This window comes from Trichoderma harzianum (genome assembly GCF_003025095.1).
Source record: "Trichoderma harzianum CBS 226.95 unplaced genomic scaffold M431scaffold_3, whole genome shotgun sequence".
Lineage (NCBI taxonomy): Eukaryota > Fungi > Ascomycota > Sordariomycetes > Hypocreales > Hypocreaceae > Trichoderma > Trichoderma harzianum.
The window spans coordinates 2,172,034-2,197,314 of NW_020209251.1; the positions used below are offsets into that span (position 1 = coordinate 2,172,034).

Below are 25,281 nucleotides of genomic sequence, written 5' to 3' on the forward strand. Positions count from 1 at the left end.
ATCTAAGTTAATATCCAAATTGAACTACATAGAAATAGCCTTGATAGTGATAGTTAGGATACTCGTGATGTTGCTGCAGAGCATGAGCAGCCAGCATAAGCTACAGATGCAGATTCGATAGCGAGATACAGTCAAAATTTCAGTATTGTTGCTATATAATAAATGATAGGTTGACTCTCATGACTATAATTATTCAGCTGTATAATTACCTAGACAATACCAAGGCTGCGAATAAGTCAAAGGCAAATATTGGCAGGCAGTGCAGGGTACATGTTGTTAACCGGGCATGGCTCAGCAATTATAAGTCTCCCAATGTAACAACAAGGTTGCATTCAACCAATTGTAGGTTTTCACAAACAAAAAGGCAAAATCGCCATAAAAAAAGAGCAAAATCGCCCACTTCACCTATCGAATGACGCCTTTGCTCCCGCTCTGAATCGTTGAATACAAACGTACGATTGCTGTCACGTGAGCAGGCGTTCACCTGATGATACTCCCACTTCTGCCCTTCAACACGAAACTTCCCTTCAACAAATGGCATAGGAGGTGTCAAGAGAGGTTTTGCCCTCCGATTTGATTTGATTACGAGGCTGGATTGGGCACTGCGATTCGCTTTTTCGATTTAGCGGCATGTCTTGATTCGAACAGAGCGACTCTCCATCTCCAGACGAGACGCGCGCATCACGCCACGCGCGGGCAAATTCAGCACAATGGCGACGTCTGCAGAACAGACAAACATGGCAGGCAAATCAGCTGCGGAGACGACATCGCGGAAGTTCAAGGCTTCCGAACTGCCGTTGCCGTCTGCAACACGAGCGGCGATCGAGTCTCTGGCACATAGCTTCAAAAAAGAAGGCGCTTACGATTCGATACGGAAGCAGGTTTGGGACAAGTTTGCAGCCAGCGTATGCAGAATAATTGGAGCTTGATTTTTTTTTCTCTCTTCTGGGCATTACTGATTTCTCCTTTTCTCGGCATCAGGACTACGAGGCTCAAGTTACAAAGGCCATTCTCGAGGTGGCCGAGCAAGAAGTCGAGCGCAATCCCCATCAGCTCCTGACGTTGGACCGTAGAAAGGCCGCAGCTCTTATCGATGGCGCGTTGGAGCGATCGGGAGTGTATCACAAGGCCGAGGAAGTCATCGGGGAACTGATTGACGTCGGCGCAATCGAGCAGAGTATTCGGGAAACCAGGCGAGCCGAGATCGGTGAGGAAATCGCCAACGAAGAGCAAAAACGAGGAGCCAAGACGGACGAGGAATATGCCGCCGACACCGCAGCAAAGCAAGCCGAACGCGACAGAGTACGAGAGGAGCTGAAGCAGAAAGAAGCTGCTATTGAAGAGGAAAAGCGGCGTATCGCTAAGGAAGAGCGCCGCAGAGAAGAAAAGGAGCGTGAAAAGGCCGAACTCAAACGCCAAGAAGAAAGAGATGAGCGCCGAAGAAAGCGCGAGAAGGAGCGCGAAGAGAGAGAGCGACAGCGTGACTTGGAGCGAGAGCAACGGCACAAGGAGCGAGAGAAACGAGAGAAGGAAGAAAGGGAGCGCGACCGTGACAGAGATCGCGACAGAGATAGAGATCGGGACAGGGACAGAGACAGAGACAGGGGCCGTGACCGTGACCGTGACCGTGACCGCGATCGTGACCGCGATCGCGATGGCTCTCGCAAGGAGAAGGTGGTTCTGTCTGAAGAGATGAAGGAGAAGATGTCCAAGGAGGATCACGAGCGACTGGAACAGGAGGCTTTGGCCGATCTGTTGCGAGAAAGCAGCAAATCGACACGCACAAAGACCGAGATGGAGATTGATTCTACCTTGGCCCCTCCTCCCAGGAAGATTGGCCCAGCTTCGGCCATTAACCCGATTCGAAGAGACTCCTCCAAGACCGCAGAGTCTAGAAAACCAAGCGAAAGGAGAGACTCCAAATCATCCATCGACCCAAAACTGTCAGGAGCAAAGGACGAGCGCCCTCCTAGCAGGAGCGCATCACGAACTCACGAGAAAGACAACGACAGGGATAGGGATCGAAGCCGCCCACGAGATACGGATGAACGGCGCCGCCGTGATCATCGTTCAGACTCGCCAAGGCGCGATCGTAGTCGTTCCAAAGTTAGAGATAGAAGGGATAGAAGCCGTTCGAAGCTGCGAAGAGACAGGAGTCGATCTCGGCGCCGGAGAGACGACAGACGTGAGCGAAGTCGCTCGAGGTTTAGACGCGACCGATCTGTTGCTAGAAGCAGCTCACGGCGACGAGTTCGAAGCCGGTCACGCCCTAGATCTCCTAGGCGAGAGAGGAGCCGTTCTCGAATCAAGACCGAACGACGAGACCGTAGTAGGGATCGCAGCAGGGATCGCAGCAGAGACCGGAGGGAGCATTCACGCTCACATGCTACAAGAACCGACCGACGTGATAGGAGCCGCAGCGGTTCTCGTCTACGCACTGATCGACGCGATAGGAGCCGTTCCCGTGCTCGACGACAACGCAGCCGGTCAAGAGATAGCCGTCGCGGCGCAGCAGACTCCTACTACCCCGGCAGATCGGACGCACGCTCGCCCCGTCGCCGCAGCCGTGATCGATCCGGCGATAGAGACAAGGATCGAGACCGAAAGGACCGGGAACGGGAAAGAGACCGCGCCAGCGACCGACGAAGCCGCTCGCGGTCCCGACCAGGATCATCCGCCGTGCCGCACGGAGCTTCCAAGGACGAGCTCGAGGAGTGGAAGCTCGAAGAAGTCAAGAAGCGGGAGAAGGAGGCTAAAGCATACCTGGCGGCTCAGAAGGACGCCAGGGAGAAAGGCCTGCCTATCCCCGGCGTGGACGACAAGAAGAACAGTGGTGAGAGAACACTTGCCGCGCGGCACAAGGGTGATGGACAAGCAGTTGACAGATATGCCCCTGGAGCCCGGGACGATCGACATAGGAGCAGATCGCGGAGCAACAGTCGGGATAGGACCCGGTACCGCGAGCGAGACAGAGACAGAGACAGAGATCGAGATCGGGACCGACGAGACCGCGATAGAGACCGTGACCGTGACCGTGACCGCGATAGGGAAAGGGACAGGGAACGGGACAAGGACCGGAGAGACCGCAGCCGAGACAGAGACCGTGACCGTGACCGAGACCGAGATCGAGATCGCGACAGACGGACCAGACGAGACCGCAGCTTATCCCCCCGCCGAGAGAGACACCGAAGCCGGAGCCGCCGTCGCAGTAGGAGCCGATGAGGTCTTCAGAAGATGGAACAGCATGAGCATGCCATGTTTTTTTCTTAGTTATGTGTGCGCGCACGTTTGACTAGTTACAGTTTGGAAGCAACGGAACGGTACTATTGCTTGGTTTCTTTTTCATGAAAGAGAGAAGACTTTATACCCTGGATAATGGAGGGACAGGGGGGATACGAAGATATAGCCCGAAGGGGTGCTTTTTTACCTGAGCTCAGCAAAGAGAATTCGTTTAAGACTGGCAACAAAGCCAAAAGCAGTTGTTAATGAAGTCGTTGCTCGCTTGACATGAACACCCTCTGGATGAATAGATCAAACTCGAATTAAAAGGGGTATTATTCTTATTTTTTTGTGGTTCGCTACGCCCATCATATACTCATCTCGTAGCAAATGCTAAAATCGTTTCGCTTTTATCTTCAACATCATTAAATATCAATCATTGGCTTCCTTGACCTCCATGTCCATGCCTTCCATGCCATGAAGGGCCGGCTAGCATCCTCCTCCCCCTTTCGCTCATGGTCAACTCGAGCACCACGATTACGGCCACAAAGGAAGATATTCCAACTACAATGAGTCTTTTTGACCTCATTGCACCACCATTCGCTGCAAAAAATTCGCTTGTCCAAGCAAGTGTCGCCGTTCCAAGGCTGACGAGTTGGTCGTAGCCGAGAGAGTAATAGGTGAGTCCGGCAAGAGCAATCGTGTAGCCCACGGTTTGGAGAAAGGTGATTTGAGTGGACCAGATGAGGACGGAAGCGACCACGAGCAGGATGCTTTTGAAGATGCCAGTAAGGGTCATGACTAGACCCGAGGTTTTACCAATCTGCACAAGGACATTCCGTTAGCATTCAACAGAGTTATTGCAAAAGGTCTGCATACGTGTATGCAGAGGGGTCAAGTGGGCTAGCTTACCAAGAATACGCTGGCAACGTTGAGAATGAAGGCGATAGAAGCGTTGAGGAACAGCATTCCAAAGCCAGCATGGACGGCATGTTCCCATTGGAACTTGGGTATCTCACTGACTAGGGCAATGAGGAAGTTCATAATCGCACAGACAGGTGCGTAGTAGTAGAGACTGACAAGGGGGTCCATGTTGAGCCCCTCGCCGCTGAGCATAACTTGAATCATGACAACACGAACGGCTTCAAAGCAAGTGCCTCCAATCTGGAAAAAGAAGCCAACCCATGAAAACTGAATCTCGCCAAAACTAGATACGGCAACGCCAAAAACAATGACCAAGACGTTGACGAACTTGGAGAGGTTCGGCTCGGCAACGCCCCAGGACCACGAAGCAAACAGCACAGCAACTGGAGAAGCTGCCTTGAGCATCTGGATAAAGGAGACGGAGAGGTAGAGGTACACGACATTGGAACAGATGAGAGAGCCGGAGTATAGTAGGCCGATGGGGAGAATGGTGCGGAGGTAGAGACGGCCGGAGATGGGAAAGTTGCGGCGGGAGTCAAGGAGTGTCGTCGTGCGAGCGAGGATCTGAGTTGCAATGGTAGCGTAGATGAGGTGCCAACAAGTAAGCAGAATGGCTGTCATCAGCGGTCAGTACACGACTCTCGAATACAGAACCTCTTTCTCTTTTCTTCCCCAGAAAGCAATCCACGCGAGTCCGACTTACGGTATTCTGTAATTGCTCGTTAGCTTCTTTATCCCAGAAAGACCAGACTGCGTCATCTGTGGGGGATGTTGGATACTTACTGAATCCAGCAGTGTCTATCAGCCACTTGTTGAAGATGATGGTGACATTCGAAAAGAACATCCAATTTCTACAGGCAAGTCAGCGCTCCCATTCGTAATATTCCCGCACCATCCGTAGCTCCCCTTAGGCACAGCATCCGCACGAGAGCATTCTTCCTTACATTATGTGTGCCCAAACCGGAATCTGGAACTTGACAGAGGGCAAAACCTCCATCATGGGCAGCAAGCCGCCATTGCTATTTGAGACGGTCATGGTTGGCTTGGCACCGGCAATTGTGGTCCTTGTGCAGCTCGGCAGAGGTGACAGTTCCCTTGGCGTTCCCGCCCGGTCCCGTCAACACAAGAAAAGGTGGAAGCGGAGATGTCGTGCGATGGCCGCTGTTAACAAGATTGATTGGCAGCGTTGCGCAGCGTCTGGAGCTGTGCCGCCAAGAGTTACACGGCGCAACAAAGTCGGTCGGCGACGGTGTAAATCGAGCAAAAATAAGCCGCAACGGTGTGATTATCCGCCTATTCAATCCGATCCAAAATCGCAGCGAAATGCTCAGAATTGGCCTGGCCGTTTGTCGTCTTTCCTCGACTTCCTGTATCGTGCAGAGCTACCAGGGTGTGCGGTTTCGGTCAAGATCACCAATGCCAAGACAAGGCGCAGGCTAGGGGAAAAAAGAACGGGCGATCAAGAATTATCATGCAGCTTCGACTCGACCAAAAAGAAAAGGCAAAAAAATCCGCAGAGCTGAGAGAACGTCAAATCCAAATGCGCATTAAAAGGCCCAAAAACGAAGTCGACGATGGTTCGCTCGTATCACCACTCGGAGCGCGACAAAGAATAAAGGAAAGAAAAGGAATCTGGCAAAAATGCAAGGCTCCAGGAATGGGAAGCTCGGCGGCGCGAGGGAAGGGAAAGAGCACAGTACCGCACTTATGAAGAGCAAGAACGATGCTGACCAGTCCAGATCGGTCCAAGACGGCAAAAGTTAAGTCTGTACTTCTGTACTTCTGTACTTCTGTACTTTTGTACTTTTGTAGGTAAGCCACCGGCAAGCACTGCTGCTACCTTGCACCTACCGTGCTTGCCACTTCTGGTTGGCATGGAAGGAGCTTCCACGTCACAGAGTCTGTTTGAATTGCCCCAGCTGGGGAATGCGCGGTTCTGTTTGGTAGGCGCAAGGCGTCCATGTGTCTGTATCCGGAGCACGCGCTACAGAGGTAGGTACGGCCAAAGTACCGTCCAGTACTCTATACGAAGTACCGCTTGGCACTACGCGCACTGATAGAGGCGCAGAGGTACAAAGGAGAGAGTTAGCACGGCGGCAACCGCGAGTTGCTCCAAGCGAGAAAAATCGATGATGCACATGCCTGGTGCCTCCGTAAGGCAATAGCGTCAATAGTGGGATGGAGATTCCGGCGTTGGAATATTGACATTGACCAATTGAGAGTTCCATTGCATTGAATTACATCTGGCCACATTGGCAACTGCCTCCTGTATTCTGCCGGTACATTCACCCATCCTCCGAACAAAGACGCTTTTGGTTGTATCAGCCCTTTTTTGCCTTTTGCCTCTTCATGTCCAATCGCATTTTGCCGACGCCCAAAAGACGAAAAAGACGAGCTCGAGTCGATCACCACCTGAAGCGAGCTGTCGTAGCCACGGCTCCCGTACCCTTCCAAAGACGTCCGGAACCCGTCCGTGGCTGAACTTGTTTTAGCGGGCCTCTGCCTCAAACCATCTCCACCGCAGAGCTGCTTGCACCTCGTATCTACGGGCCACCAGAGCAGAGCCAACACCCGCCAATTTGATTGCAGTACTTATTCCGTACTCGTCTGAAAGGGCATCACCGCTGATGGAGGACAAACACGTGCACCGCGTCGCATCGCATCGCATCTCATCGCCCCTCAAGCACATTATCTATGCATCAGCACTTGTGGTACTACTACTGTATAATCCTCAAACCTCCAAATCTCCCCCCAAATATAACCCACCAGATCTTGTCCCATCCATCTCTCTCACGCTGCCTCATCTTATCTAGCCGCGTTTAGCTAGTCAAGAATCAATCCATGGATCGCTAACAAATTGCCTTTTTTTCTCTTCTTTTTCCCTTACCTAGGCAATCTCTTGGCTCAAGCATTCCCTCCCCCCTGTTCCGTACCTGATCCTGCATCAAGCAGATGGATTCGCCGGAAAGAAAAAAAAGGGGTCCCATGAATGGATTGGTTCCCTTTCCCCTGGAGCCCTGCTCATGCTAACTAACATCAATCCATGCTAACAACCCCCTTGGATGCTCGCCTAAGCCGTCTTGGGGGCCCCTGAGTGAGCACTATTTCTGTACGGCACAGATGAAAGTTTTTTGCTCGCCCGCCAAGCTTTCTGCCAACAGCGGCCATACAGGTAGCATGACCGCTAAATCTGTACGGGAAGAAGCGCCAATGGTGCTTGGCGACGGGGCGCCGATTGGGCCGAGATTCAAGGCGCCCCTGTCTAGTGTAGTGCTTGTTTCTCGCTCCCTGGCCGTGTCGGATCCTGGGCCTTTTCCAGCTTGGGTTATAATTCTGCGACCGGGGCCAGGCTAGAGTGCAGTAGTTGCTTTGCCCGCAGAAATCCAGACCACGATCCAACAATAGCAGAAGCAACAACAATCAATGCTAATACTACATCGTCAACTCAACTCTGCTTCTCTTCCCACGTTACTCGCACGTTTTCTATGTGGTGCAACAATCTCGTCTCGGGACGCGTCGTCCTTTGGCTTGACGACTATCACTCACACTACTGCTACTAGTACAGACAGAAACTGGGTATCGTATGGATTCAATGGGCATCAAATTAGTCCTGCGTGGCTGTGTCGTCTCCTCTCGGCGCAACCCGTCTTTCAATCCTCCCGATCCATCCAATAAATCGCACCACGCGGCAACGGTTACAGGTGACGCAGAGTGAGGCGTGGCGTGTAATACTCGTACAGTACATGGGTCATTCTGTTTCCATCGGACGCCGAAACACCCCGACTCTGTTTCTTCTCTTTCTTACTCCTTGGAAATAATCACAGAGTACACTGAGGAACACTACAAATTATTCTTGCTCGTATGGCATCCACCGTGGCAAATTGGTATTCAATCTCTTGCCGGTTTACGGCATTCATAGCATCTACCGTTCAAATATCCCATTGAACCCGCTTTCCTCCATATAATTGACGCCAAAACCCAAGTCCCACTGATCCTGTTTTTGAAATCTCACCAACGCCGTCGCTATGCAGGTATATATGACAAGACGAAGAATAAAAAATGAAGACAGAAAAAATGCATGTCGCCCCAATAATGTTATGTTGACGACGTCTTGTCTCCTTCTTCCGAAGCGTTTCCAGAGGCGGCCTTTGATTCAGCCTTCACAGTGTCTACTGTTGTTGCCTCTGAAGGCGGCGTTGTCTCTTCTTTAACAGTTTTCGGGAGTAATACCGTCGTTACTGGGATAACGGTGGCTCCATTCACCGCTTTGCTTTCGTCTTGCTTTGTCGCAGCGGCATCTTGTAACTCGGTGTTTGTAAACGCCGCGGCCCCGTTTTCCACTTCGGATTGTAGTATCATGGAGGGGTCGACGCACTCGTAGAATAGCATAAACACTCCGGGGGCCAAGCTCATGACTATCTCTTCGTTGACTTGTGACACGTTATGGTCGCTGAGTCTCCACCAAGATGCATCTCTGTCGATCTTGCTGGTGCTTTTCTCTGTTGTCTCTTCTGCATTCGGGTCTGCTGGCTTGTCGTCAACCACCTCGGGCGAAGCAGCTTCTTTGTTGTCTGCAGCGCCTGCATCATCAACGCTTTCTGGCCTGAGAGGCGGGTATTTACGATAACAAATGTAGTGCCCATTCTCATGTCGTCCGTAGTGTGTTACAGCTGCTCTCAATTCGTAGATGGGCCCCGTCAATCTCGACTCTCCCAAGTCTCCCGCCACCATGGAGGACATGGGGTCCAGGTGCCACTGCTCTTCGTCGTCTTTCTCATTCTTTGCATCTGCAGCCTTTTCTTTCTCGGGCTTCTCTGGTTCGGCACTTCCCAGGCACCATGGCCCCAGATCCAGCGTCATCGGGAAGCTCACGGGTGCGGAATTCTTAATCATGTTAAATGTGGACGGGTCAAAGACGGATCGGTTGACGTGGATGACCAGACTTTGAGGTGGTCGCGCAATCACCATTTGCTTCGTCTTGGTTACATTGACTCTGCTTTGCGCCGGGATTTTGCAGCGATCCCTGATCGTCTCTTCGTCAAAGTCGTCTTCCTCCAGGGCTGCTTGAACAGCTTCTAGTCTTCGCAGAGGCTCGCCCAGTTGCTCTTTCGTAGAACCTCCCTCCTGCAACCTCTCCACGAGCGTGGTGAGGAGTCTTTGTGCTTTCAACAGGGTGCATTTCGGGCATTCAACTCCCTCGATTGCCTCAACCTTGCTGTATGAGTCTAATCGCTCATACAGGTCATGATGGTTCTTGTCGAGTCCAAGGCTAAGAGTCAGGCAGTTGAACGGAATCATGGACAGCCCATCCGAGTGGCCGCATTGCACGCATGCCACCCTCTGGGCTAGAAGGCCTTCCAACGGATTCCGCGCAATTCCTTTCGAGTCTGTTCTGGAGCTTGACGACTGACTTTGATAGCCGCTGTCGTCGCTATGCTCACTGGTAGAACACTCGTCCGCATTGCTATATTCGCCAGTCTCCAGTCCCAAGAGCTTATCAGAAGACAGGTTTTTGGCCACCAGCGCTGCTCCCTTTTCGATATCGTCCAGGACCTTGGAATAGTACTCTTGGGCATCTTGTTGCGTCCATGTGTTCATAGATTTAAGTAAAGAAGGCGTCCAAAGTGTTTTACCGTTATTCGAAACATCGTTCAGATCTGCAATGAGCATCCGTAGCGTGTGTGCTACGTTTTCATCAGCAGCATGGCCAGTCTCGTCCACACCCTTGAGACACGCTGCGAGATAGTCGGGCATCGAGTGCAATGAAGCCAGGCCCTGGAGAACGCTGTTCTGGTAGCATGAGTTATCTCGATTTCCCAATCCCGCCGGCCGGTCCGATTCGATCTTCAGGCCCAGAACACTTCCCGTCATAGACAATGCTCTTGTTCTAGCACGAAGGACCGAGTTCATGACGCCATCCTGGCGATCCAAGCCCATCACCCTCCGCATGGCCCTGTTTTTAGCAGCATAGGTGCTTTGGTTTGTGGTATCGCGCATCGGTCGTGTCGCAGACGAGTCCATCCAGTTGTCGATTGCGAAAAGAAGCGGCGAGGGGATTAAAAACACCAGCGCGTCCCATAGAAAACCACCAACCAGCGCAAAGATGCCCTCAATCGATCCGTCAGGGCTGCAGAACTTGGCCAGCAAAGTTACCACGAGCGTTGCGACGGTTACGAGAACGGCGTAGTCGTTGATGCGATTCACGGCAGTCTCGCGCGCGTAAAACTGTCGACGGGCTGCGACCTGGTCGTCGTAAAACGTGTCGAACCCGCGCTGTCGCGAATTCATGCTGCAAGACCTTTTCCACCCCGGGGATCCACGCCCTTGTATTACCACAAGAATTAGGCTTTGGTGCAGCGGCGTCGGCTCGAGGACGATGCTTCCATGACCAGCAGGGCGCGGCGCAAAGCGTTTTATCGAGATCGGAGAGATTTGTGCGATGCGGCGATCGAAAACGCCTCGCTGAAAGAGCCGTCAAATCACGCAGCAGGACAGAGATGAAGGGAAACAATGAGCGATAGCAAAGGAGCTTGCTGTGGAAGGATGACGGAATATGGCTTGATCCAACTTTTTTTTTATGTTGTTTGATGTGGACTGGCCAGCGGGCAGATAGAGCCCCGGAAGTCGGATTATCTTCAGCAAAATGTACAGCTAAGCTCATGCCGACTAAGCGCACTTTCACGTGGCTGAAAGGTACATGTTTAAAGGTGCATGAACCAGCGCTGGTAAAAAGAAACCTAGTCATCCTCGCTACCTAACCTACATCTCCACTGGATGAGAGAGAGCTTCTTAATCAGCGTGATCCTGAACTACTAGCTGATCTGCCTTTTATTATTTTTAGAAATTGAAGAGCCTTGTACTCCAGAAACTGGTCGATTCAGCCGCTTCAGGCCTCGGGTGAGGTTAAAAATGCTGTGAACGGGGACGTGTTGCGAAGGATCAAAAAGATTAAAGATCGGATAGTACCCGTGCTGCGATCTTGCGTGAGAGTTGGCTACCGTTCATAGGCACCTGGGCACTCTTTTGATTCGCTAACCTCCCACCGTCTGGATCAAGTCAGAGGTGCGAGGATAGATTGGAATGAAAGAACATATACTGGAGAGTTGGGAATAGGAGTAGCATGAGAAGAGAAATAATGGATCAATATCATATTACTGAGCATCTTGTAGCTATAATGGTTGACTTGCAGCATATCAGAGCTTCAATGGAGACCTGGAATTACGTAGTGCCTGTACTGTCCGGGCCCTCTTTTTCTAGCGTTCGCAGCACGCTTTTGGCACGAGCTGTAGCTACCGCCCTATGGCTAGCGATACCCGCGCTACAAGTAGAGCTTGGTGCCGGGCTGATGGAAACATGGGCCGATTCTCATCATTAGTCCTCATTACAACGCCGAGCCATGTTATTTTTGCTCAAGGGCCGTACAATCAGGTTGGTCGCGGTATTGCCCTTACACCTTTGAATAATTTGTTCTTTGCTCATTCTTGCTGTACCTGCAGCTCTGGCCTTGGCCGCCGCCTCAGCTTCGTCCCTCGGCAAGCCTCGGCTGCTCTCCCAAGGCCACGATTTTATGCGACAACCCTCGAGACTGGCCCCAAAGGACTCGTTTTCAAGAGCAATGACTCCGGATCCCTAATCGAAGCTGAATTGTAAGAGCCTGCTTTGCTTACAATTATTAGGCAGGCACAAAGCCGAATCGCTAATCGCCGTCTCCAGATCTAAAATATGGCTTCGGTATGTGTGTTCACATGCCACCAGTGACGGCACCAAGCATGAAATGTAACACTGACCGACGAATCTCTTTTTGCAGCGACAACTGCCGCTGCGCCCAATGTGTGAACCAGGATACCCTACAGCGCAACTTTGATACCTTTGCCGTAAGTATTGGCCAAAGCCATTACTGTTCACAATATCGTCGAATGCTCATATCTCTGTGCTTGCAGATCCCCAAGGATGTTTCGCCTACAGAAATATCGCCCAAGAGTGACGGCGTTGACATACTATGTACTCACTATTCTAAACTATTTTGCCTTAACATCTATGAGATGAAACTAATTGACAAATGTCAGGGTCGGATTCTCATAAAAGCTACTACCCATGGTCCTGGCTCAACTTTACTGTTCAGGATACGAGTAATAAGAAGCCCACGATTCAAGAGTAAGTAAGAACAAGTGAGCTTATAAGCCTATTGAATCTAACATGATCTCCAGCGAGAGAAAGCTATGGGGTGCAACGGTTTCCTCGGCTCCTCCAGAGGTCGAGTTTAACAATGTCCTGAACAGCACTTCTCCAAAGGGAATGGCTGAGCTGACGGGAAAGATTGTGTGTACTCGTTCTCTTTACGTGATTCACCAAAACTTACCATGAGTAGCGCCAATATGGGTTTTGCTTCGTTACCAACTCGCCCAAAACTCCAGAGGATACGGAGAAGCTCTTGGAAACAATTGGACCAATTCGAAATACTCACTACGGAGGCTTTTACGACTTCATCCCAGACTTGGCCCTCGCCGATACAGCTTACACTAACCTAGCTCTCCCAGCTCATACAGACACGACTTATTTTACCGAGCCCGCAGGCTTACAAGCATTTCACCTGCTATCTCACACGCCACCTACGAATAAGCCCGCTGACGAGGTGCTGGGTGGACAATCATTGCTTGTAGATGGATTCCACGCCGCGGAGACACTTAGAAAGGAATCGCCAGGAGATTTCGAGATACTGCGCAAGGTCAAGCTCCCATGGCATGCTAGCGGCAACCAGGGCGTGGCAATTGCACCAGATATGGCATATCCCGTGATTGAAGCTACTGGAGAGAAGTTGCACAGGATCAGGTGGAACAATGATGACCGAGGAGTGGTCCCCGTGGATATCGACGTCGATGCGTGGTACCAGGCGGCACGAAAGTGGGACGAGATACTGAAGCGCAAAGAAAGCGAATATTGGTTTCAGCTTGAACCCGGGCGAGTCTTGAGTAAGTAACCGTATTCTGTGGGATTGAATATCGTGGCGTCGTACTGACCCATACAAGTCTTTGATAACTGGCGAGTGCTTCATGGGAGAAGCGCATTTGAGGGCCTGCGGCGCATCTGTGGTGCATATAGTAAGTCACTCAGCCACCAACGTTTTATCTTGCTCACGGAAACTTTGTAATTGCGAATTTTAAAAGACTAATGGTATGCAATAGTCAGCCGAGATGACTTTATCTCTCGTTGGAAAATGACCAACTTTCCCCGCGAGGAAGTAATTGCATCCAACATGCAACTACGATAAGGACTCGTAAATGGAATGATGGTAGATACTCTAGGATATGCTCCGTATAGTCCGTACATATTGTAGTCTATAAATGAACATGTCAATGATAAAAACACAAAGCTGTGAAGGGAGCTGCTGTTGCGGTATAGACACTTTGGGTGATTCCGCTCGTGGTTTCGGCTTTTGATTCCGGTTCTCAATAGCCGTCCATACAACACATCACCCAATCACGGCAAGTATCTCCATCAATTGAACAGCGTATCTTATCAATTCCCCAAGCCACAATACTCGAGCTCCAAACACACGACCAAAAGACGCATCCAAAAACCCCCACTGCCTATGACGTGGGATCTTCAGGCGCAACTCCCAGACTCAGCCATAGTCCGACTTCGCAAAAGGACATGGATCCGCTAGGAGCATTTTTTAGCTGGCTGGGCTGGCGCTGGGCTTGTTTAGCTGCCCAACAAGCGGCTGGCGGAATGTCCCAAAGAGTTTCAGTTGCTTGGCGGGGGGAACATGGAAGTTTTATCATTTGATCCATTGTGTGTACATGGGATGGATGGCAATTTGAGGGGTCCTGAAGATCTCAGACAGCGCTCAGGCACACGCAGACAACGGACGAAGAAGCAGAGCACGTGGGCTGCTGTCGACACGGGATGGCAAGCTGCCAATCAATTGAAACGGTGACATTCCGACACATGCACGCTTCTGAGCTGGCACCCCAAGGACAAGTACGAGTACTGGCAATAATTCGACATTGGACGTGGGGTCGGACGCCAGGCCGTTTACAACGGAGAAAACCCCACATGGGCTGGAGTGACAAGGTCAAGCATATCAGAAATAACGAGTCGACATTGGAGCGCGTCAACGCGGACAAATGGTGGTAAATGTCGCACCGACGGTCCCGCCTTGGATTGATTCGTTTTGTGGACGGAGTATTTACGGCGGAAAGAAAGCGGTGACATGTTGTTTTGTCCTGTGTACGAGTATAAAGAGGTGCGGCATGGCCACATCTGCGGCTCTCCCCGCAGCATTTCGTGATAGTGTCACTTTTGGCCAGCAGTCGTGATCTTGATACCCTCCTTTTGTTGATTGATTTACTTATTTATACCTGTCTATCATAATCGACATCTTTCCCGTTATATACCACAACCTACCGCCAACATGGTCCAAACAACAAACGGCACCTTTCCCCACGACAACTCGGCCGTCCCCAACGTCGACCGAGTGTTGCCCCTCTTTTCTCTCAAGGGCAGAACCGCAATCGTCTCGGGCGCTGGAGCTGGCATCGGCCTGGCTGTTGCCGAAGCGTTTGCAGAGGCTGGTGCCAATGTGGCCATTTGGTACAACAGCAACAAGCAAGCCGTGACTTCGGCCGAGAACATTGCCAAGACTTACGGCGTCAAGAGTGAGTGGGATGATTTGTTTCGAGCTTTGTTCTTGGAGAATGTTGGTTGTTGCTAACGCTGTGAATCACACCCCGCGCAGGCAAGGCGTACCAGGTCAACGTTACTTCGGCCGAGGATGTCGACAAGGCCATCACCGAGATCGTCAAGGAGTTCAACGGCCGTCTCGACATCTTCGTCGCCAACTCTGGCATCCCGTGGACCGAGGGCGCCTTCATCGACGGCTCTGTTGAAACGGCCCGCAACGTCATGGCCATCAACGTCGACGGCGTCATGTGGTGTGCCAAGAGCGCTGGTGCTCATTTCCGCCGCCAGAAGGAGCAGGGCACGACGATTGACGGCAAGCCTCTGGAGAATTTCATCGCTGGAAGCTTCATCGCGACGGCATCCATGAGCGGCAGCATCGTCAACATTCCGCAGCTGCAGGCCGTGTACAACAGCTCCAAGGCCGCCGTGATTCACTTTTGTAAGTGGCCAGGCCTGGGTTTGATGATGGCGAAGACTGACACGAGTACTTCATATAGGCAAAAGTCTGGCGGTTGAGTGGACCGGATTTGCTCGAGTCAACACCGTATCCCCCGGATACATTCTTACCGAAATCTCCACCTTCTGTTCGCCCGAGACGAAGAATATCTGGAAGGGCAAAATTGTCATGGGGTAAGTTGAGAGTGGTCCCTTGTGGGTAAATGACCAATTGCTAATACGTGCATCTATACAGTCGCGAGGGTCAGACCGGCGAGCTCAAGGGCGCATACTTGTACCTAGCGAGCGATGCGAGCTCTTACACCACGGGCTTGGATATGATTGTGGATGGCGGTTACAGCCTGCCATGAAGAGCTGTAGGGTGGCCAAAGACGAATAAAATACACACATAAAAAAAAAGGACACGAACGGAATGACAGAACATACAATAGAAGATGCATGTATATGTATTTGCTGCTTAGAATAGCGTCTCGAAAAGCAAAAGGAGTAGGGTATGAATATAATTTATAAATCCCAATATGGCTGTGAAACTCTCAATTATTCTGATCAAAAGGTGATCTTTACATGCTTGTTTGACATCAAACGCACCATAGAGTGCTTTGATACCTCGTGTGTACATCAATCTCATGGACCTTCTGTACTTCTACAGCCATGCTCCAAGCAATCTTCATGTCCTCTTTTGGGAACAAAGAAGCTTACATCATCCTACTACCCCAAACGGCAAACCGTCTTCAGGGTCTGGCGGCAGAATTGGGGCGGGGCTCCAGCGGGAACAGGGACCAAGCGCTGTGCTCCGTTGTCCGGTCTCCAGCGAGGTACGAGTGAGTACACGCTGGTACTTGGTCCTACCGTGAGGAGGCTCGGACAGCGCATAACAAAGGAGGGGCAGCCAGTCTGGCTAATGAACAGCTTTGTCTCATCTCGGAGCTGCTCGCCGTCGGGGAGATGCTGCTTTTTGCCATACTTGACTAAACTGATCAATTCTTATGGAATAGTTACTAGCTAGAAGACCACTGACAAAATACCACCAGACTCGGATGTGGTATGGGGGATCGGGGTGATGTCAATGACTCTCGGAGGCCCCCCCGCCCCTTTATTTTACTGGTGGCGCCGCCAGAAAAAAACATCCAGACCAATGCTGCGACTGGAATTAGTAGTATCTTGGATACTAATCGAAGTCTCAAGTGCATGTGCCTAACAGACAGATGTCTCATAGAAATGTAGCAAAATGTAAACCAACAGATATCTGCATCAGCTGTATCAGCTCCTTTGGCGGTGCTCCGTTGCAATATGCTTAAAAATCCATCGTGATTGGGCATAACCTCCTGTCCCGCTTTGCCCAAGGTAAGGTACCCAAGGCTACTTGTCTCTTGGTCGCGGTCCAAGGAGACAGGACACAGCAGGCAGTTTTAGCGCTGCCAGACGCCTACAGGCAGCCTCTAGTCCCTAGCAGCCGGCTCCAGCCTTTTTGCCCCATGGCCAGCTCCCCAACTTCTTCTCCTGTCAGCCTATCTCGCCTTTGCCTCGCCAGCGCACGGTTTTGGTCTTGGGCATAGCTATACGGGACTCCGTGACCACGCCAAACGTCTGTCGTCTGTCCTTCTGCCACGAGCCTTGTCTCGCCCCCAGCTTGAGCTTTTGAACCAGCAGCTGCAGGCCTGTTGCTTGTCCCCCTCACCGCTACCCGCCACGCTCCCGCCGCTCCAGGGCCTTTGCGACCTCTTGGACCCTCGCCGAGCAGAGCCTCAGAAGCCTCTTCTTTTCTCAAATATCCCCAAGAACAGCATCTTCTGTACTTTCTCGAGCCTCTTGGTTTTTATTCAGCTCTTCAACCCTCTAGTCGCCCGCCATGGACACCGAAGGCGACCACGCCGATCAGGCGCCTCGACGGACCGCCCAGGTCGACAATGCCATTCGCGCAATCCAGGAGAAGAAGCCGCTGCCCGAGATCGACTTCACCATCCATATGATGGAGGATGGCACTCAGGTGAGCACGCTCGAGCGAGTGTGCAAAGGTACGTCTGTCCTGCAGCCCATGTTCTATCGTCGCCGCCTCTCTCTCAACTACCCCGCCATTGTTGTTGATAAGGGGAGGCTGCCGTCGGGATTCAGCACCGCATCACGCACAATGTCTCAAACATGGCATCGCTAACGCTCGTGGCACCGCCCGTCTACAGATGTTCAGGCGCCGGCCATGTTCAAGCCCACGGATGAGCAGTTTTTCGAAGACGACACCCATGAAAAGCCCGACATCAACTTCCTCAAGCAGCACTTCTATCGCGAGGGCCGACTCACCGAGGAGCAGGCGCTGTGGATCATCAGAAAGGGTACCGAGCTGCTGCGTGCCGAGCCCAATCTTCTCGAGATGGACGCCCCCATCACCGTCTGCGGTGATGTCCACGGCCAGTACTACGATTTAATGAAGCTGTTTGAGGTCGGAGGCGACCCTGCTGAGACGCGATACCTCTTCCTCGGCGACTACGTTGACCGAGGATACTTTAGTATCGAATGTGTTCTCTATCTGTGGTCCCTCAAGATCCACTACCCCAAGACATTGTGGCTTCTGCGAGGCAACCACGAGTGTCGCCATCTGACTGACTACTTCACCTTCAAGCTCGAGTGCAAGCACAAGTACTCAGAGGCCATCTACGAAGCCTGCATGGAATCGTTCTGCTGCCTTCCCCTGGCCGCCGTCATGAACAAGCAGTTCCTGTGTATCCACGGTGGCTTGAGCCCCGAGCTGCACACGCTCGACGACCTGAGAAGTGTAAGACATTCCAACGCTTGGAATCAATGTACCCGACCACGACGCTAACATATAACAATGTAGATTGATCGATTCAGAGAGCCCCCGACTCAGGGTCTTATGTGCGACATTCTATGGGCCGACCCGCTCGAGGACTTTGGACAGGAAAAGTCCAGCGATTTCTTTTTGCATAACCACGTACGAGGATGTTCGTACTTCTTCTCATATCACGCAGCCTGTGCATTCCTGGAGAAGAACAACTTGCTCTCTGTCATCCGTGCCCACGAAGCTCAGGATGCCGGTTACAGAATGTACCGCAAGACGCGGACGACCGGCTTCCCCAGTGTGATGACCATCTTCTCGGCACCAAACTACCTCGATGTCTACAATAACAAGGCCGCCGTGCTCAAGTACGAAAACAATGTTATGAATATTCGACAGTTCAACTGCACGCCTCATCCATACTGGCTGCCCAACTTCATGGACGTCTTCACCTGGTCGCTACCATTTGTGGGCGAAAAGATTACGGACATGCTCATTGCCATTCTGAGCACGTGCTCGGAGGAGGAACTCAAGGAGGAGACGCCGTCCTCACATTCCCCCGGCCCCAGTTCGCCATCTCTTCCTGGTAGCCTGGAAGACCCCAACTCAATTGAGTTCAAGCGCAGGGCGATCAAGAACAAGATTCTGGCCATTGGCCGCATGTCGCGTGTCTTCCAGGTTCTGCGTGAAGAGTCTGAGCGCGTGACGGAGCTGAAGACTGTCTCCGGCGGAAGGTTGCCCGCTGGTACTCTGATGCTCGGTGCCGAAGGTATCAAGAATGCGATTAGCTCATTCGAAGATGCCAGAAAGGTCGACTTGCAGAACGAGCATCTGCCCCCGACTCATGACGAAGTGGTGAAGCACCAAGAGGAGGAGAGAGCGATTGCCTTGCAAAAGGCGGCAGAAGAGGCGGACAATGACAAGAAGCTGCACCAGCTGTCCCGGAGACTCAGCACGTAAGTAGCATCATTTTAAGAGCAAGCGGTGTTTTTTGTGTGAATTGGAACTAACAAAATCGAATGCTTAGGGACCGCAAGAGCCGATCATGAAAGTATTGGGGATTTCAGCAAACTTTTGCAGCGACAATAGGCTTTAGAAAATTTTGGGATACGGACTGGCAATGCGAGCTCCAATGTCAAGGAGCTGATGACTTGATGCTTCATGTTACCCATATTATCAACCTCGTCTTTTTCTTTTTGAAATTTATATGATGAATCACTGAGGCTTTGGCTAGAGCAAAAAAGAGTCAAGGGCTGGGTTTGGCGATGGGGGATTTAGTTGTAGGATCGATCGGAGAGGGCGGTGAAAGCGAATGGCCATGAACATTTCGATTGCGCATCCCTTTGGGGTTCATTTGTTTCAAGTGTTGCATACCAAGGTGTAGCAACGATGTGCCTGTTGATCCAAACTGGTGTTGCGTGGAGATGTTGAGAATCCCATGCCATGCTGTGCTCCAGCTATGCTCCAGCCATGCTCGTCTGCCAAGCTACCTATCTTAATATAGTATTTCAACGACGTACAGACATATATACGATATTTATCACTTGACAATTGGCCTTGCTCAAAGCGGCATCTTGAAGCCAAGCTTCCAAGCCCTGGACTTTTGTGTGTAATAGCGCGGGTAGCGCAGATTCAAGCTGGGGGCCCACTGTCACGCGAGCCTTAATAAATGGAGCCATTGGAGGTTAAATTCACGGTTTTATATTGAGGTTACATTGCGGCTGAAGAAAAGTGTGAAGAGAAAACAGGGTCAGTATCCCGCGATAATCTCAATTCTGGGTTAGGTGGGAATCCTTCGAATCTCTGAGTCTATCGGGAGACGGATAATTCTTACTTTCCCATTCCCCCTTTCTCCCTTTCTTACCTGCCATGTGATTTTGTGATTCACCGTTGAGATTTGTGCTTTTTTAGTCGCGAATATTCTATAATAGCTGTGGTTGTAAAATAATCGAGTGGTGTTGTAGTACAATGATGATGGGCTGAGATTTTAAATTTAGACTTAAAAAAGCCACTCTTCGCTAAAGCCAGGGGCACGAGAAGATGCATCTGAATGTAATCGGCAAAGGAGCATGCGACTACAAACAAGCACGTTCAATTAAAGAAACAAAATGAGTCAGCCAGAGACAATAAATATAGATGATCTGCATCCTGCGTCTCGTCCCGTCTCTCGTCTTGTGCGGGCGATATTTCCTCCGTCTTACGCCCTCAACCACGACCAAGGAGGGAAACGTCTGCGAAAGGGGAGAGCGCACCAGCTTGTGCGAGGTGCAAGACCCCTTCTTTAGGCAAAGTCGGAGGATGAGTCTGAGTCTTTGACAGGATCCATGCATCTACATGAACAAGGGGGAGTCGTTGGTGGTTGATGCTAGCTGAACACACTCGGGCCTATTGGGTTCAATCTTCATCTCGAGGCCTTGCGGGTTGGGGGAAATGATGTGCAGAGCTAGTCGTGGATGGATCGGTTCGAGCCTTGCGGACTCTAGCCGAGGCCAGCAATGAGGCTCTTGTGATTTGATTTGCCTTGTACTATAAACTACGGGCGAGGTCCCAGACTAGTCTTGTGGATTTTCAGAGTTCAAAGGGGGAAACAATTAGCCTGTCCGTTCGTGTCGTTTCGCTTCTTGGCTGTTGAGTTTTGTTGGTCTTTTTTGTTTCCCATCTCGACACGCAGTTTATTACTATGGAGCCGACAACAAAAGATGACCCGAATGGGCGCCAGCATGAAGACCCGGCCCAGGAGCAGCAAGACCAGGAGGTCGTACATAAACAAGAGCCACCGAAGCAGCCGCCAGCAGAAGACGAAAACCACCTGCTCCATCCTCATATCAACCGAGCTACCAGCCCATCGTCCACCATCAGCTCAGGTTACGGGCCAACCCTTGGCATGTATCCGGCTCACGACGAGGGATTGCCTGAGGTTGTTCCTGATTCGAGCCCCCAGGCAATGTCGCGCCTCGAAGCCGAGTACAAGCGCAAGTATCTCGAGGGCGATGCGCCGCAGACAGTGATTCCAAAGGACGTGGACACGAACAAGATTGCCATTATGGGGGGAGAGGAGCAGTCTTCGGTGACGCCAGACGGGATGTCGGGGGATGTTGAGGGGGCACATACGGGGAGAAAAGGGGGGAAGAGAATCTGTGGACTGCCACGGAGGACGCTGTGGATTCTTGTGATTGTTGCTTTGGTTGTGCTCGCTGCGGCAATAGGAGGTGGAGTTGGAGGGGGATTGGCGGCGAAGAACTCTAAGAGTGATGCTCCTCCTTCAGATGCTGCCTCGACAACATCATCTAGGTAAGAAGACGAGAGAGAAGACGAGAAAAGGATAGGATGGAAATAAGAAGAATTGACTGACCTTTTCAACAGCACACCATCGTCGACTTCAACAAGCTCAACTACATCCACAAGAGCAAGCACAACCTCATCCTCATCACCAACCCCGTCTTTCCTCAACAACCAGACAACCTCCGGCAACACGTTCGCCTTCCAGGGCTTTTCCAACGACACTTTCCTCGGCAAGGCCAGCACCATCATCGACGACGAGGGCGGCACGGATCTCGGCTTCGAAGCCCACAGCTACGTCTGGCTCCCGTCGGTGACGGACTGCTGCATCACGTTCTGCACGAATGCTACTAGCAAGGGCATGGTTGGGTGGTTGTGCAGTCAGCGGAAGCAGCCCAAGTCGTCGGATCCGTTTAAACGGGTGTATGTGTGGTGTCATCAGAAGCATGAGAAGGCAAATGCCATCTGCATAGGTGAGTTTTTTTCTTGGGATGAGATTGTAGTACTGAATGAAGAAGCTATGCTGACTGAGAGTGTGTTGCAGATCCGAAAACTTAGACTGCTACGACATCCCCCCTTTTTTGTTTATTGTCTGATTCGCTGTGTATAATGATGTTTCTTTTTTGCTTGAATAACGATGACATTTTTGTCGCGACATTGTTGGAAGCGGGGTGTGGCCTTGTGATATTGTTCGTGGAAGGTTAATAGTATGAGACGACTTTGTTTTGTTTTATTTTGTTTCGTTTTTTTTACGTGTTTACAAATTCGAATACCAGAGCGCAAAGATAGAAGAATCACGATGCAATTGAGTGCCAGCATGCGAGCGAAGCAGAGTCCCGTATCAAGATAAAAGTGTATCAATTCTCGTCATCATTGAGATAGCAAACGAAGCGAAACACAGCGGAACAATCATCTTACCTTGGACGTCCATTGAGATATTTTCTCACAGCCAGAGCAGACCCTATGGCATTGTACTGTTCGACTCGTTGTAATAGCTATGATGATATCAGCCATCTGCTGTGCCGATATGTCGTGGGAGTGGAGAAATGAAGAGACGCATTTCGAAGAAGAGGGATGTATAAGATTCCCGTTGTAGATACATATGATGAAGAAGAAACCTGCCCATTGGCCAAATCTTGATGAAGATGAAAAAGTTGCATTTTCAAGTTGTCACAGGTACGGAGCAGCTGTTTATGGGGTGTGAACAATACTGAATTTACACGATACGTCAAAACAACTGGCTGATTAGACGCCTCAGCGTGGTGTAGAACTTCCATGGTTTTTATGATTGGATGTCGTGTATCGCTTCCTCTTTTAGCATGGTCTTAGATGATGCCAGAGTCTTTCATGATGCGAGGCTGCCATAACGTTTCTTCGCCAATAAAGATAAAAGCCGTCAGCCTTCCCGAGTAACAATCCTGACCCTTCTTTACTACTTCAAGGCGATATAGAGGAAAGGGGGTCTATAGCATCATAAAGTACAAGTGTTGCAGACACCATCAGAGAGAAGGCACCAACCTCTAAAGCTAAGGGACGAAGAGGTTCGTCTTATGCCAATATGCAAATGCTTTCGGCAGTCTTTGTGTTCAGACTCGGATCAACGCACAGACGGGGTGTTGAAGTGCCCATGCGTGTATGGAGTATGGAGCAGTGTTCTGTTTTGGCGAAACGGGGCTGCATTTCTGCAGGCTTTCTTATGCCATCTGACGGCCAAAAACCACTTACACGTACGCATTGCTTATTAGGGTACTTCTCACTGTCCAATGTTAAGTACGCAGTAGTATCTCTACTTGTACTTCTGGTAAGATTACAGGATGCAATTTTTCAAGGAAATGCTGGCATAATTCATTCCTATAAGCAACTTGGAAAGATTAATAATAATACGTGGTTCTTCGAATGAGGCTTTGCAAACACCCTCCTGCTATGAAACAACGGCAGATCGTGCCTTCTACAAATGCATAAAAGCCAAGCCGATCGAACAGGCAAGTCCAAATCAAGCAGCCAATAAACGGCTCTTTCCCCCTCGCTCTACTCCGTATACGGGTCGCGTCGCTCCTTCAACCCCCTTGACAAGGAAAGAGCGGTACTTCAGGTTCGTACCTGTACGATACGTCTCTTGATGTCTATCTCAACTCCCGTCTTTTGCCCATCTTCATCTTCTTTACAAAATAACGTTCAGATGATCGCCAGCCATGATCTGCATAGCCTCATCCCGCCTGAACCACAGCCTGACACCGTTCCACAGCCACCAGCCTGAATTTGGCGCCAGCCTGATCCCGAAAGAAACACGAAGCAGATGCAGATGCAGATGCACAGACACAGGCACATGCGCACCACGTCTGAAGCACCCACCTCGACCGTTGATGTGTCTCTGATCGCCACCTCAGCTCTGCAGCCAATTTTAGGGGCGGCGCTTCGTATTCAAGCATTGAACTGAGGCCTCGCCCGTTAGCGCATCGCCGTAGCAATTTGCAACGCCAGACCCTTAGGGCTCTTGATTCAGAGACGTTGAATGTTCCCGAAACTGGCACTAGCCGCTGATGCACAGCCTCACCCCGGGCTGTATCCACCTCATCTATGTCGGTCGTCCAGTGGTTTGAGAGAGACGCGGACGCCAATCCGCTGCGAAAACCAGCGGGCCCAGGGGCTGCGCTCTTGGCTTGAAACCAGCAAAACTTTGGCACCGTCGACAGCACCGGTGCGCTTGTACACGCTCCGTGGGCCCTTTGGAAACGGCCGTGTTGTTTGTCTTTTCGATGCTCAAAGTACCTCAGCTCGACGTTCCTGCAGCTAGACATTCGCTCGCACGAATGGCTAGGCGAAGATGTTGACAAAGGGAATCATGGTACTACTACTGGCACACGAGCTGCAATCACCCTTGAGGCGAAGCACGACACTATTTGACTTGGCTTGGCGATTGCTCATCACCGAGTATACTTGATACGGAGTATTGCTACCTTGGTGGTATTGCACTGGCGAATCCCCCCTTGGAAAATATGCGCATTGCCGGCCACGTCCACTGCCGGAATTTCGGCTCCGTAGCAATTACGCAGCACTGCCGCTGCGGCCGAGTTCATGTACGAAGGCTTCATGTAGCCGGTCTTCTTTTTGTTCTTCGCCCTCTCATTATGATGCTTCATACCGCCAGAGGGGCTGTGGCATATACGAAGTACTGTGCATACAGGCAGAGGATTCCGTGCCAATGGTCAAGGCCAGAGATCATCCATCCTCCACACTAGGATGGAGACGCACCACCTCCGTGAGGCGTTTCAGGCCGTTTGTCCCAAGCAGCTCAGTCTCATGGGGGTCGAAACCTGGAGTGCCGGGGGGCGCGGCATACTGGCAACTAGCAGGTTCCGTGAAATTGCACTTGCGGCCAACCATGTCTCCCCATGCACCCGTATACTGCTGATACACTTACACCCTTTCCAAGGCCTACCTTGCTAAAATGAAAATGACGCGCCTTAACTCTTGTGTCCATCCGTATTGTCATTTTCCCCCCTACCACTATTTTTTCGCGTACCGATTTGCATGCTCTCTCGCCGCACACTCTCTTCTCTCTTCATTTTCAATCTCTAATCATCGAGCCTCAAGAGGCCCGTATGTAAGCAGTGGAGCGACTACTCTCGTTTGACGCGCGGCGGAGATCTCCTTGACCACTCACTTCTTTTCCTGTTCTCTTATCCCATCTTTTGCCATTGCATGTAACATTGCCCTCAGCAACAGCCGCTCGTTTCTACAGTCGCATCTCTCTTGCTCTCGTTCTTTGACCCCTTCGACGTACCGAGCATTCCGCTTTGCGATACCCCCGGTGGAAGCGAATCGCATCTCGACATCCTCTTGCGAACTCTCGAATTGCGCCGCCTTGCTTCCTCGTTGGACAGACTGGATCTGGACGACTATTTCCGTTTCATCAAAACAACATATAGATA

General features: G+C 51.1%; 10 protein-coding genes across 10 annotated transcripts; 7 read left to right on the top strand and 3 right to left on the bottom strand.

Moving 5' to 3' along the window:
* Nucleotides 1-710: 710 nt before the first annotated feature.
* Nucleotides 711-3,222, top strand: M431DRAFT_3056 (hypothetical protein; the record flags this gene model as incomplete). Its single annotated transcript, XM_024914184.1, has 2 exons — nucleotides 711-905; nucleotides 982-3,222. 2 exons carry the CDS (start codon nucleotides 711-713, stop codon nucleotides 3,220-3,222), a joined length of 2,436 nt encoding a protein of 811 aa, XP_024777704.1.
* Nucleotides 3,223-3,655: 433 nt separating this feature from the next.
* On the bottom strand, nucleotides 3,656-5,179 carry M431DRAFT_3057 (hypothetical protein; the record flags this gene model as incomplete). The annotated part of the gene is made up of 5 exons (XM_024914185.1): nucleotides 3,656-4,042; nucleotides 4,132-4,757; nucleotides 4,847-4,852; nucleotides 4,927-4,994; nucleotides 5,088-5,179. 5 exons carry the CDS (start codon nucleotides 5,177-5,179, stop codon nucleotides 3,656-3,658), a joined length of 1,179 nt encoding a protein of 392 aa, XP_024777705.1.
* A 3,059-nt stretch (nucleotides 5,180-8,238) lies between these two features.
* M431DRAFT_78830 (hypothetical protein) lies at nucleotides 8,239-10,431 on the bottom strand (the record flags this gene model as incomplete). Its single annotated transcript, XM_024922750.1, has 1 exon — nucleotides 8,239-10,431. The coding sequence occupies one exon, from the start codon at nucleotides 10,429-10,431 to the stop codon at nucleotides 8,239-8,241; it is 2,193 nt and encodes a 730-aa protein (XP_024777706.1).
* Nucleotides 10,432-11,912: 1,481 nt separating this feature from the next.
* On the top strand, nucleotides 11,913-13,411 carry M431DRAFT_79660 (hypothetical protein; the record flags this gene model as incomplete). Its single annotated transcript, XM_024922851.1, has 7 exons — nucleotides 11,913-12,017; nucleotides 12,084-12,144; nucleotides 12,210-12,297; nucleotides 12,357-12,462; nucleotides 12,512-13,112; nucleotides 13,170-13,241; nucleotides 13,326-13,411. The coding sequence occupies 7 exons, from the start codon at nucleotides 11,913-11,915 to the stop codon at nucleotides 13,409-13,411; spliced, it is 1,119 nt and encodes a 372-aa protein (XP_024777707.1).
* Nucleotides 13,412-14,557: 1,146 nt separating this feature from the next.
* On the top strand, nucleotides 14,558-15,632 carry M431DRAFT_479566 (hypothetical protein; the record flags this gene model as incomplete). Its single annotated transcript, XM_024915781.1, has 4 exons — nucleotides 14,558-14,801; nucleotides 14,882-15,265; nucleotides 15,324-15,456; nucleotides 15,518-15,632. The coding sequence occupies 4 exons, from the start codon at nucleotides 14,558-14,560 to the stop codon at nucleotides 15,630-15,632; spliced, it is 876 nt and encodes a 291-aa protein (XP_024777708.1).
* Nucleotides 15,633-17,131: 1,499 nt separating this feature from the next.
* M431DRAFT_479567 (hypothetical protein) lies at nucleotides 17,132-19,119 on the top strand (the record flags this gene model as incomplete). Its single annotated transcript, XM_024915782.1, has 4 exons — nucleotides 17,132-17,297; nucleotides 17,460-18,049; nucleotides 18,113-19,026; nucleotides 19,098-19,119. The coding sequence occupies 4 exons, from the start codon at nucleotides 17,132-17,134 to the stop codon at nucleotides 19,117-19,119; spliced, it is 1,692 nt and encodes a 563-aa protein (XP_024777709.1).
* A 1,631-nt stretch (nucleotides 19,120-20,750) lies between these two features.
* Nucleotides 20,751-21,907, top strand: M431DRAFT_3062 (hypothetical protein; the record flags this gene model as incomplete). Its single annotated transcript, XM_024914189.1, has 3 exons — nucleotides 20,751-21,361; nucleotides 21,434-21,822; nucleotides 21,894-21,907. 3 exons carry the CDS (start codon nucleotides 20,751-20,753, stop codon nucleotides 21,905-21,907), a joined length of 1,014 nt encoding a protein of 337 aa, XP_024777710.1.
* Nucleotides 21,908-22,751: 844 nt separating this feature from the next.
* On the top strand, nucleotides 22,752-23,403 carry M431DRAFT_355812 (hypothetical protein). The gene has a single exon (XM_024914513.1). It carries the CDS (start codon nucleotides 22,908-22,910, stop codon nucleotides 23,247-23,249), a length of 342 nt encoding a protein of 113 aa, XP_024777711.1. The 5' UTR covers nucleotides 22,752-22,907; the 3' UTR covers nucleotides 23,250-23,403.
* M431DRAFT_355790 (hypothetical protein) lies at nucleotides 23,403-24,246 on the bottom strand. The gene has a single exon (XM_024914512.1). It carries the CDS (start codon nucleotides 24,145-24,147, stop codon nucleotides 23,557-23,559), a length of 591 nt encoding a protein of 196 aa, XP_024777712.1. The 5' UTR covers nucleotides 24,148-24,246; the 3' UTR covers nucleotides 23,403-23,556.
* M431DRAFT_355789 (hypothetical protein) lies at nucleotides 24,247-24,982 on the top strand. The gene has a single exon (XM_024914511.1). The coding sequence runs from the start codon at nucleotides 24,346-24,348 to the stop codon at nucleotides 24,586-24,588; it is 243 nt and encodes an 80-aa protein (XP_024777713.1). The 5' UTR covers nucleotides 24,247-24,345; the 3' UTR covers nucleotides 24,589-24,982.
* Nucleotides 24,983-25,281: the final 299 nt, after the last annotated feature.

Bases quoted from the DNA above. Each gene is read 5' to 3' on its own strand.
- M431DRAFT_355812 (XM_024914513.1), top strand. From the start codon at position 22,908: ATGCAAATGCTTTCGGCAGTCTTTGTGTTCAGACTCGGATCAACGCAC.
- M431DRAFT_355790 (XM_024914512.1), bottom strand. From the start codon at position 24,147: ATGTCTAGCTGCAGGAACGTCGAGCTGAGGTACTTTGAGCATCGAAAA.
- M431DRAFT_355789 (XM_024914511.1), top strand. From the start codon at position 24,346: ATGCGCATTGCCGGCCACGTCCACTGCCGGAATTTCGGCTCCGTAGCA.